At 39.6% G+C, this 16,463-nt stretch overlaps 1 protein-coding gene across 1 annotated transcript; it reads right to left on the bottom strand.

The window, feature by feature from the left end:
* Window positions 1-2,030: 2,030 nt before the first annotated feature.
* WNT8A (Wnt family member 8A) lies at window positions 2,031-8,402 on the bottom strand. Its single transcript, XM_083158059.1, has 6 exons — window positions 8,332-8,402; window positions 8,218-8,251; window positions 7,971-8,109; window positions 6,499-6,624; window positions 4,887-5,029; window positions 2,031-2,591 (listed from the first exon to the last, which is right to left on the bottom strand). The coding sequence occupies exons 1-6, from the start codon at window positions 8,400-8,402 to the stop codon at window positions 2,031-2,033; spliced, it is 1,074 nt and encodes a 357-aa protein (XP_083014185.1).
* Between the last annotated feature and the right edge of the window lie 8,061 nt (window positions 8,403-16,463).

Here is a 16,463-nt window from a genome sequence, read left to right as displayed (position 1 = left end):
GTTCGGCACACTATTATATTCTCCTTCTATGGATGGTGAATTATGAAAAAGTCCCCAAAAAATGATAAAATTGTGTAAAAATCATGTTGACCTGTCAACCTTTTGACCATGTTGACCTTTTAACTCTGTTGACCTTTTGACGCTGTCAACCTACTGATTGTCTATCTAGACATGGGGTCCTCAAAATATTTTGCTCTAGGACCCCATCATACAATAAAAAATAATTACAGGACCCCAGCAAGTGACAGAAAAGCCATCAGCCTGATGGTACACAACATGTAGTCATGACCCCATGATGAGAAGGTTGAGACCCACTTTGGGGTCAGGACCCACAGTTTGAGAACTGCTGATCTAGACACTGTATCAACTGGATTCACTAGGTACGGTGCCGGAAACATACAGGTACCTACCAAATTTTCAGCAGTAATTAGTTTCAAAGCAAAAGCAGCTTTAAATCTTTCAGCTCTATAGCCATCACTGGGACCAGCAAATAAGAGCCTAATATATTTCTGCCACAGACTTTATTGCAGTGTTAATTTTGACAATGATTTGAAAATTTTATTCGCTTACTTAAGATTGTACTTAATTTAAAGTCACATTTTATTCTTTTTTTTATTGCTTTGTTTTAGTCTAGATTTAGACACTAAGGGTGTTCAATGTTGGGTCACGGCTGTCGAGCTGGCCTGACAGCCGTGAGCCTGTCCCATTCTTGGTTTGCTCGACAGAGAATTTGCATGCGGGATTCAATGTCTGCTGTGGGGCGAGAAGGGGGTGTGGCCGCGACCTGCGGCTGGGAAGAGCGAGCTGCAGCCGGGAGCTCGTCAATTCCCGGCCATTCTTGGCAGAACAAGCCTGATTCTGCCGAGATCCTCTGATCAATGCTGTCGGGGAAGACCGCATTGAATAGGGCCCTGCAGCCATCTCCCCTGTCGAGAGATTGAATACCCCCTCAGTTTTTAAATGAACTATATAGTTAGTGAATACTTTCAGTCAAAATCCTAATCTATAAATGTAACACGTCTTTATTTTCCTTTTAATAATCCTTTAATAATTATACTGGTAATCATGATGTAATAATTTTAAGGGGGGCATTTAGACACCATTGTAGAGAGATAAATGGCCAGATGTACTAAGTCCTGGAAAGAGATACAATAGAGTACAAGTCAACCAACTCCTAACAGCATATTACATGCCAGCTAGGAGCTGACTTCATCACTCTCCATTTTATCACTGTGTAAGGCTTAGTACTGTACATCTCCCCCAAAGATATAAATAATCAGCTTCTGTCTTATATCTAGTATAGTCTAGTACAGTCTGCCAAATTCCAATGAAGAGCTGATTGGTCAGTTCTTTCTCTCTCTCCAAGATTTGATAAATCTTCCCCTAAATATCCTACCATACATACAATAATTGTGATTTGTCCAAAGACAAAGTGTCAGCTCCAAAGACTGCCTCTTACCCCACCACCAATGATGCACCGCTGCTTCACTCTGCCCCCATCTGACATCAGCCACCCAGCTTATTGCTGGGTCACTGTGTGGCACTAAACCTTGCAAATGCCAGGTTGCTCCCGGGACGGACCCATGTCCAAATCTTGTGTGCGACATGGCATTTGTGATATGGAAGTGCTAATCTATCAAAAGGTTTTGGACATAAACATAAATATGGAAAGACATAATATACACACACCACAAGTGAACAAACATCATAAAAAAAGACATAAATCCATGATTGATGATGTTTACATTGGTCTTAAAAAAAAAAAGAATTTAACAACACAACTTAATCAAGGGTCCGGTTCTGCATTTCTTAAAAAGTGCATGTGTTTTATTTTAAACAAATATTTGCAAGGAACATGTAAAGCACCAACTGGTAAATTATATACAGCTTATTATTGTTGTTATTATTATTAATAATATTATTTTAGACCAATGATAAATTAAGAATAAAAAAATAGAGAAATAGTTCAACAAAGATATGAGACATAAACATTGAATGATATTGTCCATGGTACAAGGCATGTGCGGAGCTTATCTCTGGTGTCCTCTGTTCTTTCGTTTTATGAAGACATCAGAATTTCTGTCTCTCTTGGAGCAATAATGCTTGATGACGACCTGTTTGCACTGCTCACACTTTACTGTACAACACCAGTGGAATTTACAGTTACAGCTACTAATAATCTCTATCTTCTTCTCCTCTACTCTAAGGCTGCACTCTGTACACAGTCTCCTGCAACTCCTCCTCTCCCACTGCGTCAAATTCTTACCACTTTGCAGGCACTCCCGTCCTTCGGTCCCCTGGAGACCAAGGGTGGCATTTTTTAAGCAATAATCAGGGGAGTCTTCCAAGAAAATAAGTTCGGATTTAGCGACAGAGCCGAAAGCATCCGCTATGGCTCCTCTGTTATCAGCACTGTTACCGGATCTAATTTTTTTCTTGTCCATGTCAAGTTTTAAAGCCTGGTCATGCTTAACTTTTAAATGGTTTCCAATATCCCGGAACTCTGCAAGTTGCAACCAACATGTTTGTACGCTGCAGCTGCCTGATACTCCGTGACACTTGCAGGTCCTCTTCATAGTGGCTTTAACTGCCTGTGTAAACATAGAAATATTTTAAGATACAGTTGCATTATACTGAAATATCCAATCTTTTGCTAAATTTATATATCACTGACGTGATGCAGGGTATCATTGGAGGGAACATTGAAGGCATGTATTGCATGTTTATGAATGTGGATGCTACTGTAGTTTCATATTTGTCTTTTATACAGTATGAAAACAAGGGGCGGTATTCAATCCCTCCCTGTTATTTCCGACGGGAGAAATAGCGGCGGGCGCCTATTCAATGTTATCTTTCGATGACAGCATTGAAGAGCCATCTCATCGGACCTGACCTTAAAAACAGTCGGGCCCATTTTGCTGACAACGGCTGTGAATTGTCGAGATCACGGCTGTATTTTGACAATCCGCGCCCGTTTCCAGAGACACGCCCCCTTTCTGTCTTTCGGCAGACGGGACATTGAATCCTGTCTAACAGTCGAGCGGGCCAAGAACGGGCCAGGGTCACGACTGTTGGGACGTCCCGACAGTCGTGACCCGGGATTGAATACCCCCCAATATGGTTGCTCATATTTATAAATGCAAATATGCAGAATAAGTATACTATCTGAATACATATATATTTTACTTCCGCTCATTGAGGTAATACAATTATTTTGTTACAAATTTTCCCTTAAAGCTGATTACAAAGTTATAAGAACATGGTATGAAACTACAAACATCTTTAAATAATTATGTAAATTGAGTAAAATCAGAAAGACAGATGGAATTGGGCAGATGTATTAAGCTTTAACAAGAGATAAATCCAAGTGTGATAAGGAGAGATAAACGTCCAGCCAATCACCTGCCAACTGCCATGTTACAGGCTGTGTTTGAAAAAAGTGAGTAAGGAGCTGATTGGCTGGACGTTTATCTCTCTGCATCACCCTTGCATTTATCTCTTGTTAAGGCTTAATACATCTGCCCCAATATTCCTACAATAACTATCATCATTATTGTTACATATATTCCTTTAACGTTTAACTTTAGTTTTGCTTGCACAGTGCTATTTACATTATTTTGACTGATGACTGAATAAATTAGTGGCTGTTTATTTAGTTTTAATTTCTATACAAACTAAGCCTGGACCAGAGGCGTAACTACAGCACTGCAGCCCCCGCGGCCGCGGGGGGCGCTGTGCATGTGTGGGCGCCGGTGGGCTGTGGTGCTATAGTTAGCCCCCTCCCGTCCGCCCATCTGCCGCCCGCCAATCCGCCGCCCGCAGCCTTACCTGACTTCACTGGTCCCGTCCCGGCTCCCTTGCTGGCTTCATTCTTCTGCTAGTGAGACGGACCACAATAAAATGTCCGCCCCATATAGCAGACAGTTCTCTGAAACTGTCTGCTGTATGGGGGCGGACATTTTGTGTTGGTCCGTCTCACTAGCACAAGAATGAAGGCAGCAAGGGAGCCGGGACGGGACCAGCAAGACAGGTAAGGCTGCGGGCGGGGGGTGCGGCGGGGGGCGCCCCCCATTAACGGCAGGGGGGCGCCCAATTCATAGTTACGCCACTGGCCTGGACAGAAGATTCCTATGTACTTTTGAGATGTCTCATTATTTTATTTGCGATGTCTCATTATTTTATTTATTTGGTAACTGTGACTATATTCTCTATATTTTGCATTTACTTCTAAAACCAACAAACACATCTCCACACTATTTGTGTGCTATCAAGAGCTGCATGTTTGCACTCTTGTATGCTTCATATATGCACGTGATGTACCAAGTTTTTAAAAGTGGACATCTCACCTGCAAAGTGGAAGGAACCATTTTGTGGGCTCTGAATTAATGATAATGCAGGTACTAGTGACATCACGGATGCATCATGAGCTTTGGTCATTGTTTTAGCTTGAATAACTGTTTAACCCACAAAATGTCTTTCTCTGCATAAGTAGGTGATGGTACAGTTCTATTTGAAAATCAGCTGAAATGTGTGAAACGACTATTGGAAGCAACACAGACTGCAAAACATCTAAGCATGAGCACAAAACAGTGATACTCATAACAGTTTGTTTTAGTGCTCTTAATCCAAAACTAAAGACACATTATGCTGAAGTGTGAACTCTCAGACCACACTTCTCTAACACCTACAGCAATGGCTGGCCAAAATTTGCACATGTCACAATGAGAAAGTGTGAAAATACTGTGCCAAGGACTAAGAAAATACTTCCATTGACCGTTCACTAGACAGCATGTCTCTGCCTCTATTCTATTTTAATGCAGTTAAATAAAATAAAAAAAACATGTCAAGAAGAAATACAATTAGCAAACAAATGTTAATGGACTTACAAGTCTTCCTGCTTCATTGTTATGCAAGTTCATTAATGCTCTGGCATCTTGTCCTGTCTCCAGGCCATCAACAAAGAGCTTTGAAATTCTCTCTCCAAATTCAACATTATCACTGCATCCACCCCAAACCCAGCCTCTTCCACCTAGGGACAGAATGGGAAAGGTAGAATTGTTTTTACTTTTGCACACTGTCTATAATACAACTTTATCTGAATCAAATGTGAGTAATACGGCTTCATAATGATATAGAATATGATATATATATATATATATATATATATATATATATATATATATATATACATACACAGTATATAAATATTCAAAGCTGAAATATTAAAAGTCACAAATACATGTCTTTTTCTTTAAACTAGTGAAAGCAATGTTATTTTGCATGTTTAGCTTAATGGCCTCTCAGTGTAATCCCCTGCGGTGCTTTACAATTTGTGTCTATTGAAGACACCACAGGAAAATGGCTGCTAAAACCAAAGAGCTGATAGCACAAATGAAAACTGTCTCCTAAATAAAGAAAAGTTAAACTACTTAAGATATCATATGTATATCAGTACATGTAGGCATATTCATTTGATCTAAATAATTTATATATATATATATATATATATATATATATATATATATATATATATATATATATATATATATATATATATATATATAAACATGTCACACATGTCTTAGATAAAAATAAAAAATAAAACTCCAAATGATCATGCAGTAGAGATTCCCCAAATGCTTCTAATCTAGGGGTATAACATTACGGGACTCTATCATTTTTTCTTCTTCAGGGGAGTGATGCACCTTGGGGAAATAACAGAAGAGCGTGTGGGCCGGGGGAGGGGCCTGAGTAGTAGTTGAATAGACCCTCTTACCTACTTCTCTATTAGTGGCTGCACAATTATACATGTGCTTCTATATTTATATATTGTATAATTATCTTATATCCACAATAGTGAGGATTGCAGCAATATCCATACATATCCTGAATTTGTGCTTTTTGACTGTATGAGCTTACTGTACCTATATTTGCTACTTATTCTCAAACTTGGTGAAAGGTTCCACAGACTATATTATTTCTGAACTAAAGCAGGCGAAATTCAACTGTAACTAGCACCATGTATTATTAGAGCAAATATTGCTCGGATATGGGCTAGGTTACTAAATATATTAAACCTTTTGCTTGTATAAAAGATACTTTCTACACTTTAACACCAACATTCTCATTGATTTCAATGTTAAATTTAACATTTTAAGGGGGTATTTCTCAAAAAAATGGAAAGATAAAATTATGAGTGATTAATTACCAACCAATCAGCTTCTGTCAGTTTTTACAGTCTAAAATTGATGGCAAAAGCTGATTAGCAAGTACTTTATCTCTCACAATTTTAATCTCTCCTCAAGCTTTGATAAATACTGCCTTAAATGACATAATAAAACACATTGCACTGCTATTTCTGCACTGAAAAATATATATGAATGGAATTATTTATTAGGATTTGTAACTTTTAGATGTCTCTAAAAAACATTTTTTAATAAACTTTAATATATATAATATAAATAATATAACTATATTCCAGCTAACAACAATACGTACCAATTCGTCCATTTCTGGAGTCATCACATCCGCAATTATCAAAATCTCCCATGCTGCAGTTTCTGGTCAAAGTATACATGACCCCTGCTGAGCTGATAGCATGTACAAAGGATGTTTCTCTCGTTGCTGGGAGGAGGAATGACGATAAAATTCTCATTATATGATGCACTAATCAATATTAACAGCAAACATTAATCAAATATAAGCCACCAGCCCGCCCTAAACACAAACTTATATTTTTAAAACCCTCAGTATGGTTAATAAAATAGCAGGGACATTCCAATTACAACTCATTTGTGTTCCTATAACAAACTTTCTCATATTTCCCTGTGTTAGGAAGCGCTGCCAAGAAATATAAAAACAAGGTTTCTGCATTGTTTATTTCTACCTTAAGATAACACTAAAATGTAATAGAGCATTTTCTAGAAAATATTGAATTATTCACATCAGTCTCTGCCCTAGTCCATCCTATGCCTTCCCATGAACACACTGTTTGTATGTTCTTCCCCGTGTTTGTTGGCCTATCTCTATGTTCTGTATTCCTCTCATACTCCAAAACGTACTTAAAGGTTATTTGGTTCCTGACTAAATGAACTCTACTGTGTGTTAGGGTGGTAGGGAAAATAGACTGTAACATCCAATGGTGCAAGGGCTTACTGGTATGTTCATAGTACACACCATGAGCAAAATGTAATAGCCTGCAGGCTGTTTGGTTATCCCTGCGAGTCTGCCAGTATTTTTAAAGCGGCAATTATTTATAAGGCCAACAATTGCTGCTTTAAAACTACGCTCACAGGAATTCCCAAACAGCCTTCATCTTGCAGAGTATTACATATTGCTCTATAAATGTTATGTAATGTGGTGGTTATACACAAATAAACAGTAATTGATATCTCCAACGGGTAAAGACTGATTATAATGATCTAATATCCTGTAAAAATGATGTGTAATATAGTGTTGTTATACAAATAAATTGCCAGAGCATCTTGAAGAACCCAAAGAAACACAGGAAGGACATACAAAACCCACACAGATAAAATAGTGCTTTGGCTGGAAATGAACCCATGACTTCAGCAGTGATAACACTGCGCCGTTGTGCTTTAACCCTTTCTTATAGTAAATTTACTACGCCACAGCAATAGGTGAAAAAAATAACAGCCGCGCGAAAATGAGGATTGCAGATATATGAGAACATGAGACTCCTCTTTGGCAATTGTAGACTTTTCCAGGGCAGATTACTATATATATTATTTTTTACAATGTGTAAAGTGTTTCATACTAGTAAAATGTACAAAAACTTGTTGACAAGCAAAGATGGGATGCTTCCAAGATTGTCTCAGAAATGTAACACTCTGCTCAGAGTATAAAAGCACAATGGTGCTGCTAAAATAGCATAACCGTTTTAGTCAGCTATAATGTTTCTAGTAAAAATATCAATAATAAAAAAAAAAAGTACAAAATGAAAGAATTACCACTTCGGAGTCCATTCTGGGTTGCTAGCTGAAGAGTGCTCTCAGGACAATTCCATCTCTCCCACGCAAACTGGAACTTACATTCCTCAATGCCGCTCTGAGCTCCAACTGCCACACTTGTAGAGTATGTCAGATAGGCCTTTGTAAAGTAAAATATCATGGTTAAAGAGTGATCATTTACATATGCATGCATTCGTTAGACGATGCAGTAATAATGAAGTCAAATGTACATTAAAGGCTAAATTACCTTTGGTCCTGTCATTAGAAAGTTGTTGACTGACCTGGAACAAGAGAGACAGAATTAGCCTTTTCTCAGTGAAAGCAGAATGAGAGAAAAAAAAAAACATCCCCCTGTTCTTACCATGCTGATGCTGTGAAAAATGGGCAAAAAACTAGAACAGTGGCCACAATGCCAAGTATTTTGTATTCCATGAGGATAAAGGTTTTCCAGGAGGATAGTCCAAAGTGATGTTCACAGAGAGGTGGTATTCCCAACAAATGATTAGTGTAACACTTGTGATACTTATAGGGGATGGTAGGAATGGCAGGCAACTATGTTACTGGTGACCAATAACACTGCTTAAATGAGAAGTTCATTGGTTAATGTGGGAAAAGGTAACACCTTCAGGAGACAATGGAAATGACCCAGAGCTGTAATGATAGAGCAATACACTTACAATTGGTGGTTTTAATTATATTAAAACCTTTTAAATGGCTTGGTTAAAGTTTTCATTGACAATATGATAGCCAAATAAGTTACCTTTGTTCTATAGCAGTTATACAGTATTAGCAGTTTCATATTTCAGGAGCTGAACTTCTCATGAACATGCATATACTACATGGTAACCTAATATAGAATATACTATAGATGCCAGTATGGTCTGGCACTCACACTTCATGGTCCCAAAGGAAAGACATGCATGTTAAATGTGCTGCACTCGGGAATATATATATATATATATATATATATATGGACGTAGATGTGCGGCATCTACATTGACTATCGTTGTGTGTGTGTGTGTGTGTGTGTAAGCGGGTTCTATTCCAAGCATCCACAAATCAAGCGACTTCGATAATGTTATTATTTACAACATGTCTATATACAGGTACCTGTAATACTATGACATTTGCAAACTCTTTTTTGTAGGAACTCTCTTTTCTACCATTTGAAGTTTTAAAAGTCCTTTGTAAGAGCAGGTGAAATCAGGCAAACTACAGTATGATATACGTGACTTTCTATTGGCTGAGACCGTTGTGGTGTAATGCAATTTTGTACAGTTGTACAGTATGAGGTTTTACTTTGCTTCTGGTTATTCAGAGTCAAACTCTTCTCATTCACATTGCCACTGCATTGGTCTAACTGGTCAGCAATGGGGCATTCACACATAGGCTAAGCGCTAGGTTAGAGGGTACTGTACATTGTGGATTTGCAGGCAAAATTGAAGGCTATGAAAAGCTCTGCAGAAGCAGGGATATGACTGCTTATCGATGTACTTCTTGCTCCAACGATATGGCAAAAGCATGATCATAGGATGATTGAGAGGGTTATGGTGATATACAGATACATTTATTTAACTGTACGCATGGCAAACATGAATGCAACCACAGAGTAGACCAACAATGTGTCTGAGACTTCAGTTTTCTTTTGCTGGCCAAAATATATTATTGGAAACCAGACAGTCTTTAGAAACCCATCAATGTTATTTCTTCAATATTTCTGAATGTAACAATAAGATAAAAATGGTTACAGAAAATAAGGGCGTACACAGTAGCAATGCCCAGCTTCTCACAATGTGCATTGTTTGCATTGTATTCTAAATAAGCATTAGACAATATAATTACAGAAGTGTTAACCTATTAGATACCTGGATGTTTCATACTAATGTAGTTATGGGAGTTAAAATTAATCTTTGATTTAAAAATGTGTGTGTGTGTGTGTATATGTATATATATATATATATATATATATATATATATATATATACTGTATATATATATATATATATATATATTTTTATATATATATATATATATATATATATATATATATATATATATATATATATATATATATATATATACAGTAAATAGGGCCATAATAGGGCTCTGGGCCCCATAGCAGCTGCACCCCTTGCACCTATGGTAGTTATACCCTAGTATGTATGTATGTGTATATATATATATATATATATATATATATATATATATATATATACATACACACACACGCTGTTCCTACACCAATGGAGAGAGAGAAGTTGATAAGAGGTGAGCACACCTATTTCTTCCTCCCTCATCATTATGTGAACTTACTATGGGGCAAATTTATCAATTATTTGATTATTATTATTGCTCGCCAATAAGAAATTAGGTTGCTCCAAAATGTTTTAATATACACATGCAGTCCAATAAATGTCACTCCTCTTTTATGACTCCTGCCTGCTTCTGTGTATTTGCAGTCTGCTGACCACAGAGGTATGGCTGCCATTACTGGAGAGGGTTCTGGAGGGACCCTAGCCTGGCAATTTGTGCAAAGTGAGGCCCAAAGGATTTGCATTTCAAAGCTTGGTAAATCTGACAGTTTTGTAGCTCTCATAGAAACTGATAGGGGCTGCAGCCGGTGCTGTCAGAAGTGGCCCTTCTTTGTAGCACTTTCCTAGGCTTGACCAATGAACTGTTTTGTTTAAGACTTTATTCTCGCTCACCATGGTAACTCAGACCTGATTGCACGGTGGATTATTTTCTACAGTCTGCACATGCGTATGGTTCGCAGTATGGCCCTTATTCAGATCTGATCTCAGTACAAACCCCACACAATTGTAACTCTCTCTGCACATGTTACATCTGCCCCACCTGCAGTGCACATGGTTTTGTCCATTTTGAGAACAAATTTGTACTGCGATCAGATCTGAAGATGGGCCTATGCATTCGCGGGCCATGCTGCCATGAAATCCTGCTGGTATACTGTATATATTCACGTGATGTTCGCAAGGTGAATGATGGGAAGTAGGCTGTTTAGTGGCTGTGCTAAGAAAAATCTAGCAGTGCTGGGAAACCACTGGGAGTGTCCGGGAAAACGCTTGGCATGCCAGAGCACTTTATGAGAGGGTGTGTGACGTCAGCTCCAGGCCGGATATGAGGCTGGATGATCTTGTTACGATGGGGTTGTGGTCTCTAGGTCAACAGTCCTTAGTAAGCCCATATAGCTTGACAGTCACTAGGTCTACACATGAAATAGGTCAACACGGTCATTAGGTCGACACAAGCATTAGGTGGACATGGGAAAGGTTGACATGAAAAAGTACGACAAAAAAAGGTGGCTTTTCATATTATACTATCCCAGTGGGCATAGTGTGAGAATAGGACAAAGCATAGTGAGCAAAAGAAACCATGCAAGGCGACGCGGTACACGTATACGGTGTCCATGTCGACTTAAGTGGACATAGATACCCCCCAAAAAAATTAAAACTCGTGTCGACCTTTTCCATGTCAGCCTAATGCTTGTGTCCACCTATTGACCATGTGGACCTAATGCATGTCAAGCTATTTCACCTAATGACTGTCAACCTAAGTTAAGTCAACGCTATGACCCATACCCATTACAATTCACACAGCGATCACATTGATTCACAAGGTGGCATGTCACTCTAGCAGGACAGCATCTTGAATAAACCGTGGCTGTGCACATTTGCAGCTGTGTGACCAGGTCTGAATTACCCCCATATCTCTACCCCAGAGGTCATGGTTGGTATGATGTACTTCAAATTGAAGTTTTAAAAACAGAAATACATACAGTAACCTGTGGCAAGTGAAAATGTTCTGGAATATTGGCCATTGGGCAATAACACATGCAGAAATGTCATCACTAGACAACCACATTTGTAGGTTTGTGATGAACTGACATATTGTACGACACAGCATAGTCTTCTGTCCCTCTCTATTTATTTGGATTGCGAATACTTATACATATTATTTGCTATAATGTATAATGTTTTAAAATCTTCAAAATTACAGATCAAAATCTCAATGTGCATTGGCAGATTAAAGCATTCTGTACATTACAGATTTCAGGCAATAGGAAATTAAAGGAAAAGTATAAGTCACTGCGGGCCAGATGCACTAAGCTTCAAAAGTGATAAAATGGAGAGTGATAAACAGCCAGCCAATCAGCTCCTACCTGTCATGTCACAGACGGTGTTCGAAAAATGTATGGTGGGAGCTGATTGGTTGGTTGTCTATCACTCTCCATTTTATCACTTTTGAAGCTTAGTGCATCTGGCCCTGTTTCTGCTAATTTAGCGCCTTATTCTGGTTCACTCTTTCTGACAAAATCCTTCTTAGATGGACAAAACCATGTGCACTGCAGGTGGGGCAGATGTTACTTGTGCAGAGAGAGTTAGATTTCGGTGGGGTTTTACTTCAAAGTGAGATCTACAGTATATTGCAGTGTAAAAATAAAGCAGCCAGTATTTACCCTGCACAGAAACAAAATAACTCAGTCAAATCTAATTCTTTCTGCACGTTTTACACCTGCCCCCCTGCAGTGCACATGGTTTTGTCCATCTAAGAAGGATTTTGTCAGAAAGAGTGAACTAGAATAAGGCCCTTAGACACTGAATATTTTGTGGCAGTGAGAAAAGACAAGGGAATGTCAGTGAGAATCATCACTCGAAAAACAAGGTTATTAAAAAAATCTATTACAATAGCACTTCATACAAGGCAGTGTAGTAACAGGACACCTACATACAAGGCAGTTTGGTAGCAGGACACCTACATACAAGGCAGTGTGGTAGCAGGACACCTACATACAAGGCAGTGTGGTAGCAGGACACCTACATACAAGGCAGTGTGGTAGCAGGACACCTACATACAAGGCAGTGTGGTAGCAGGACACCTACATACAAGGCAGTGTGGTAGCAGGACACCTACATACAAGGCAGTGTGGTAGCAGGACACCTACATACAAGGCAGTGTAGTAGCAGGACACCTACATACAAGGCAGTGTGGTAGCAGGACACCTACATACAAGGCAGTGTGGTAGCAGGACAACTACATACAAGGCAGTGTGGTAGTAGGACACCTACATACAAGGCAGTGTGGTAGCAGGACACCTATATACAAGGCAGTGTGGTAGCAGGACACCTACATACAAGGCAGTGTGGTAGCAGGACACCTACATACAAGGCAGTGTGGTAGCAGGACACCTACATACAAGGCAGTGTGGTAGCAGGACACCTACATACAAGGCAGTGTGGTAGCAGGACACCTACATACAAGGCAGTGTAGTAGCAGGACACCTACATACAAGGCAGTGTAGTAGCAGGACACCTACATACAAGGCAGTGTGGTAGCAGGACACCTACATACAAGGCAGTGTGGTAGCAGGACAACTACATACAAGGCAGTGTGGTAGCAGGACACCTACATACAAGGCAGTGTGGTAGAAGGACACCTACATACAAGGCAGTGTGGTAGCAGAACACACACCCTGGAAGCCCCCTGTGCCACTATTGAGAGCCTACCTCCTGCACGCACACTGACTCAGGCCTCTGCTCCCACCCACACCGTCAGGAGACATGCAGCACGCCCAGGCATACCAGTACACCCTGCATACCAGTACACCCTGCTACACACACCATCACAAATGCGCACGGCTATTATGGCAGCCCGGGGCCTGCTCCCTCTGCCCCGTGCACCCACTTCCCCCAGCGTGAGGCTCTTACCAGCAGTCGGGGAAAAGAAATACTGAAGCTGCTAGACTCGGCATGTGGTAGGAAAGCCAGCGGCTGTGCGGCAGGAACAGGCCCCGGGCTGCTGTCATAGCTATGCGTAACTGAAAGCATGGACCCTGTAGCTAGCGCCAGAAGTACACATACTTCCGGCACTAGAGGGATCGCTGCAGCCTGTGTATCACAGGCTCCTTTCATGAAGCAGGGTCGCTCTCTCCGGCAACCTGCAAGGGGAGGGAAATGCCTTGCCGCCCCCAACAGCTGTCGCCCATAGGCCGTGCCTCACAGGCCTAGTGGGAAATCCAGCCCCGAGGATCACATATGTGAAATGGAGATGGACAGTTATGTTTACCAGCAGATGACTGTCATAAAACTAGTACTTATTTTATGACTCCACCTTGCCCTGTTTCTCTGACCATACAATACTACTAGTACAGTACCTGCACAGAAATTCCAGTCATTCCTTAATATTGATGGCTAATACTGCTTCTGCCTTTAGGTAGCCCAGAGACATAACTAGGAGGGCACCTGTGGGTACCACTGCCTTAACCAATGCCCATGAATCTGGCTAGCAGGGTGCCTTGAATGCCACCCTATAGCCAGAATCACTCCAACTTAGCACATCACAGCTCTCATAGCCTCCCCCCAGAACATCCGGTGGGTTCTGTGATGAGAGCTGTATGTCCTGTCACTGCCAGCTCTGACCCTTCGCATCATATCCTGATGTCATGCATTGAGGGCATGGCTGGCACAATGTGCTCAAACGCTTTATGGCTCTGAAGTGGCCAAACTTACTTTCTCTACCACCAGTTAGCTTATGTATACATTCCTCCACCCTCAAACTCTTAGGAGAAGCAGTCAGGATTCCAGCAGTCAGATATTTAGAATCCTGATGGATCCTGAAACTAATTAAGTAATGGCCTTAGAGTTAGGCTTTTGAGGGAGGCTAAGGGTTAGGCTGCAAGTCGGGGGGCTGTTAGGGTTAAGCTGCAGTAGGGAGTTGGTTATGTATAGGCTTTGGTAGGGGATGGCTAGGCTATGGTTAGGCTTCTGGAGGGTTGGGCTAGTTGTAAGATACAGAGATCCATTGGGATACCTCTGCTGGTATATCGTTCCCATTCCACTCGTAGATTGTAATCTCATCAGGTCTTCTGCTTTATCTCATTGTATGTCACTTATGAGTATCATTTGTATCCACGAAGGTGGGAATTGCTGCCCTATTAATTAATATTCCTTTGGAAATAAATACACCATAAGTGAACTTATGAGTATCATGGCTTGATCCCCTTAATGTCTGTCTAATTTGATAATACTTGATACAGGATAATATTACAATGACCTGTAATATTTAACTTATATAGACATTACAATCTTTTTGTACACAACATAATTTATATAACACATGTGAGCGACGCTGGCATTTTGAGATTATATTTTGCACACCTCTCACAGAGCTGTTGACACTCATATTTTGCACATCTCTCCTAGAAATGTTGGCATATTTAGCAGATATTGTGCACATCTCTCACAGAGATATTGGCACCCAAAGGGTTAAAATGAGGCCTCTTGTATTAGGTCAAGTAGACATTTGAATATATATATATATTTATTATCTCTTGGATTATGATATATAGTATAAATAGCAGTTTGAACATTTAGTGATTTACAATTCTCATACAAATGGGTTTTAATGCTTATTTATCTAAGAAAATATATTTGATCAATTTAAATATTGCTTAATGTGGCATTTACTTTAATTCCAAATTCAGTGTAGTGCTAGAGTTTATTTTTTATTTTATTCATTGGACTGATGGTTTGCAGAACGTCTTTCATTATGCCCTGAACTTTTGCCTGATAAATGAATCTGTATATGTATATACCTATATAATTTTTTTTTTCTTGAAGTTGTGTTAAATGTCTAAAATGCTATTAGTATCACTGTACATTTTTATTATCTAAATAGTTTATCTAAATGCATTGCTTATAGGGGTTTACAACACAGGGAACAACCTAGAATGACATACAAATACAAACATAAAATGGGGCGGGCGGGCCTGGGGGTAAAGAGACAATATGAGGAATGTGTGCTAGTTGTAATGTTTTTTTATGAGCAGAAGACCACATGATTCCTTGGCCAGTTGGTTGGTATTGCCCCCTGGGCTGGTAATTGCCACCTCTCGCCTGCAGATACAAACTAGTACAAATGTTATACAGTCCTGCTTCACAGACCATATACCATATACCCATATGTAGAAATGTTTTACACACTGTTCCAGATTTTCTGCAATTTTCATATTGTAATTGCTTTGCTTCAAAACAAAACAGGTGTATTACACCATTTTATTTCAACGACACTAAGTTTGATTATTGTGCTATAATGTAAAAACAGAGATTTTCACACCTAAATAACTTTTCCAATGCCATCATTGTAGGCAATGAGTAGAAATAGTTTTATTATATTGAAACTAAATCTTTTACTACACTGAAACATTTTCAAACAGTTTTCACCTACGTGAGAAGGGTTGTAAAGGACAAGTGTTGCGAATAAAGAGCTGAAGCCATTCTATCCTCTGGCTCCACATTTATTAGCAAGTAATAGAAGATACTTATCAGCACAAAATTAGTGAAAGGGCAACATGGGGCTTGTCTGACAAACCTGCTAAAATTGTCACCTCTCAGCAGTGGCTTACAGTTGTCAGTGTGTGAGAAAGTAATGAATGTAAAATGCTGCTTAATGAAGAGAGATCAGCCTTACTGTTAGTAT

This window comes from Crinia signifera, chromosome 8, assembly GCF_055691185.1.
Source record: "Crinia signifera chromosome 8, ASM5569118v1, whole genome shotgun sequence".
Taxonomy (NCBI): Eukaryota; Metazoa; Chordata; class Amphibia; order Anura; family Myobatrachidae; genus Crinia; species Crinia signifera.
The sequence above is the reverse complement of the archived record's forward strand: the minus strand, read 5'-3'. Positions and strand labels throughout refer to the sequence as shown.

What these genes read in the sequence shown, in the direction of transcription:
- WNT8A (XM_083158059.1), bottom strand. Translation starts at nt 8,402, where the DNA reads ATGGAATACAAAATACTTGGCATTGTGGCCACTGTTCTAGTTTTTTGC. An exon ending in TTCTAATGACAGGACCAAAG is followed by an intron (nt 8,110 to 8,217) that starts GTAATTTAGCCT and finishes TACTTTACAAAG; the next exon opens with GCCTATCTGACATACTCTAC. An exon ending in CCAGAATGGACTCCGAAGTG is followed by an intron (nt 6,625 to 7,970) that starts GTAATTCTTTCA and finishes TCCTCCTCCCAG; the next exon opens with CAACGAGAGAAACATCCTTT.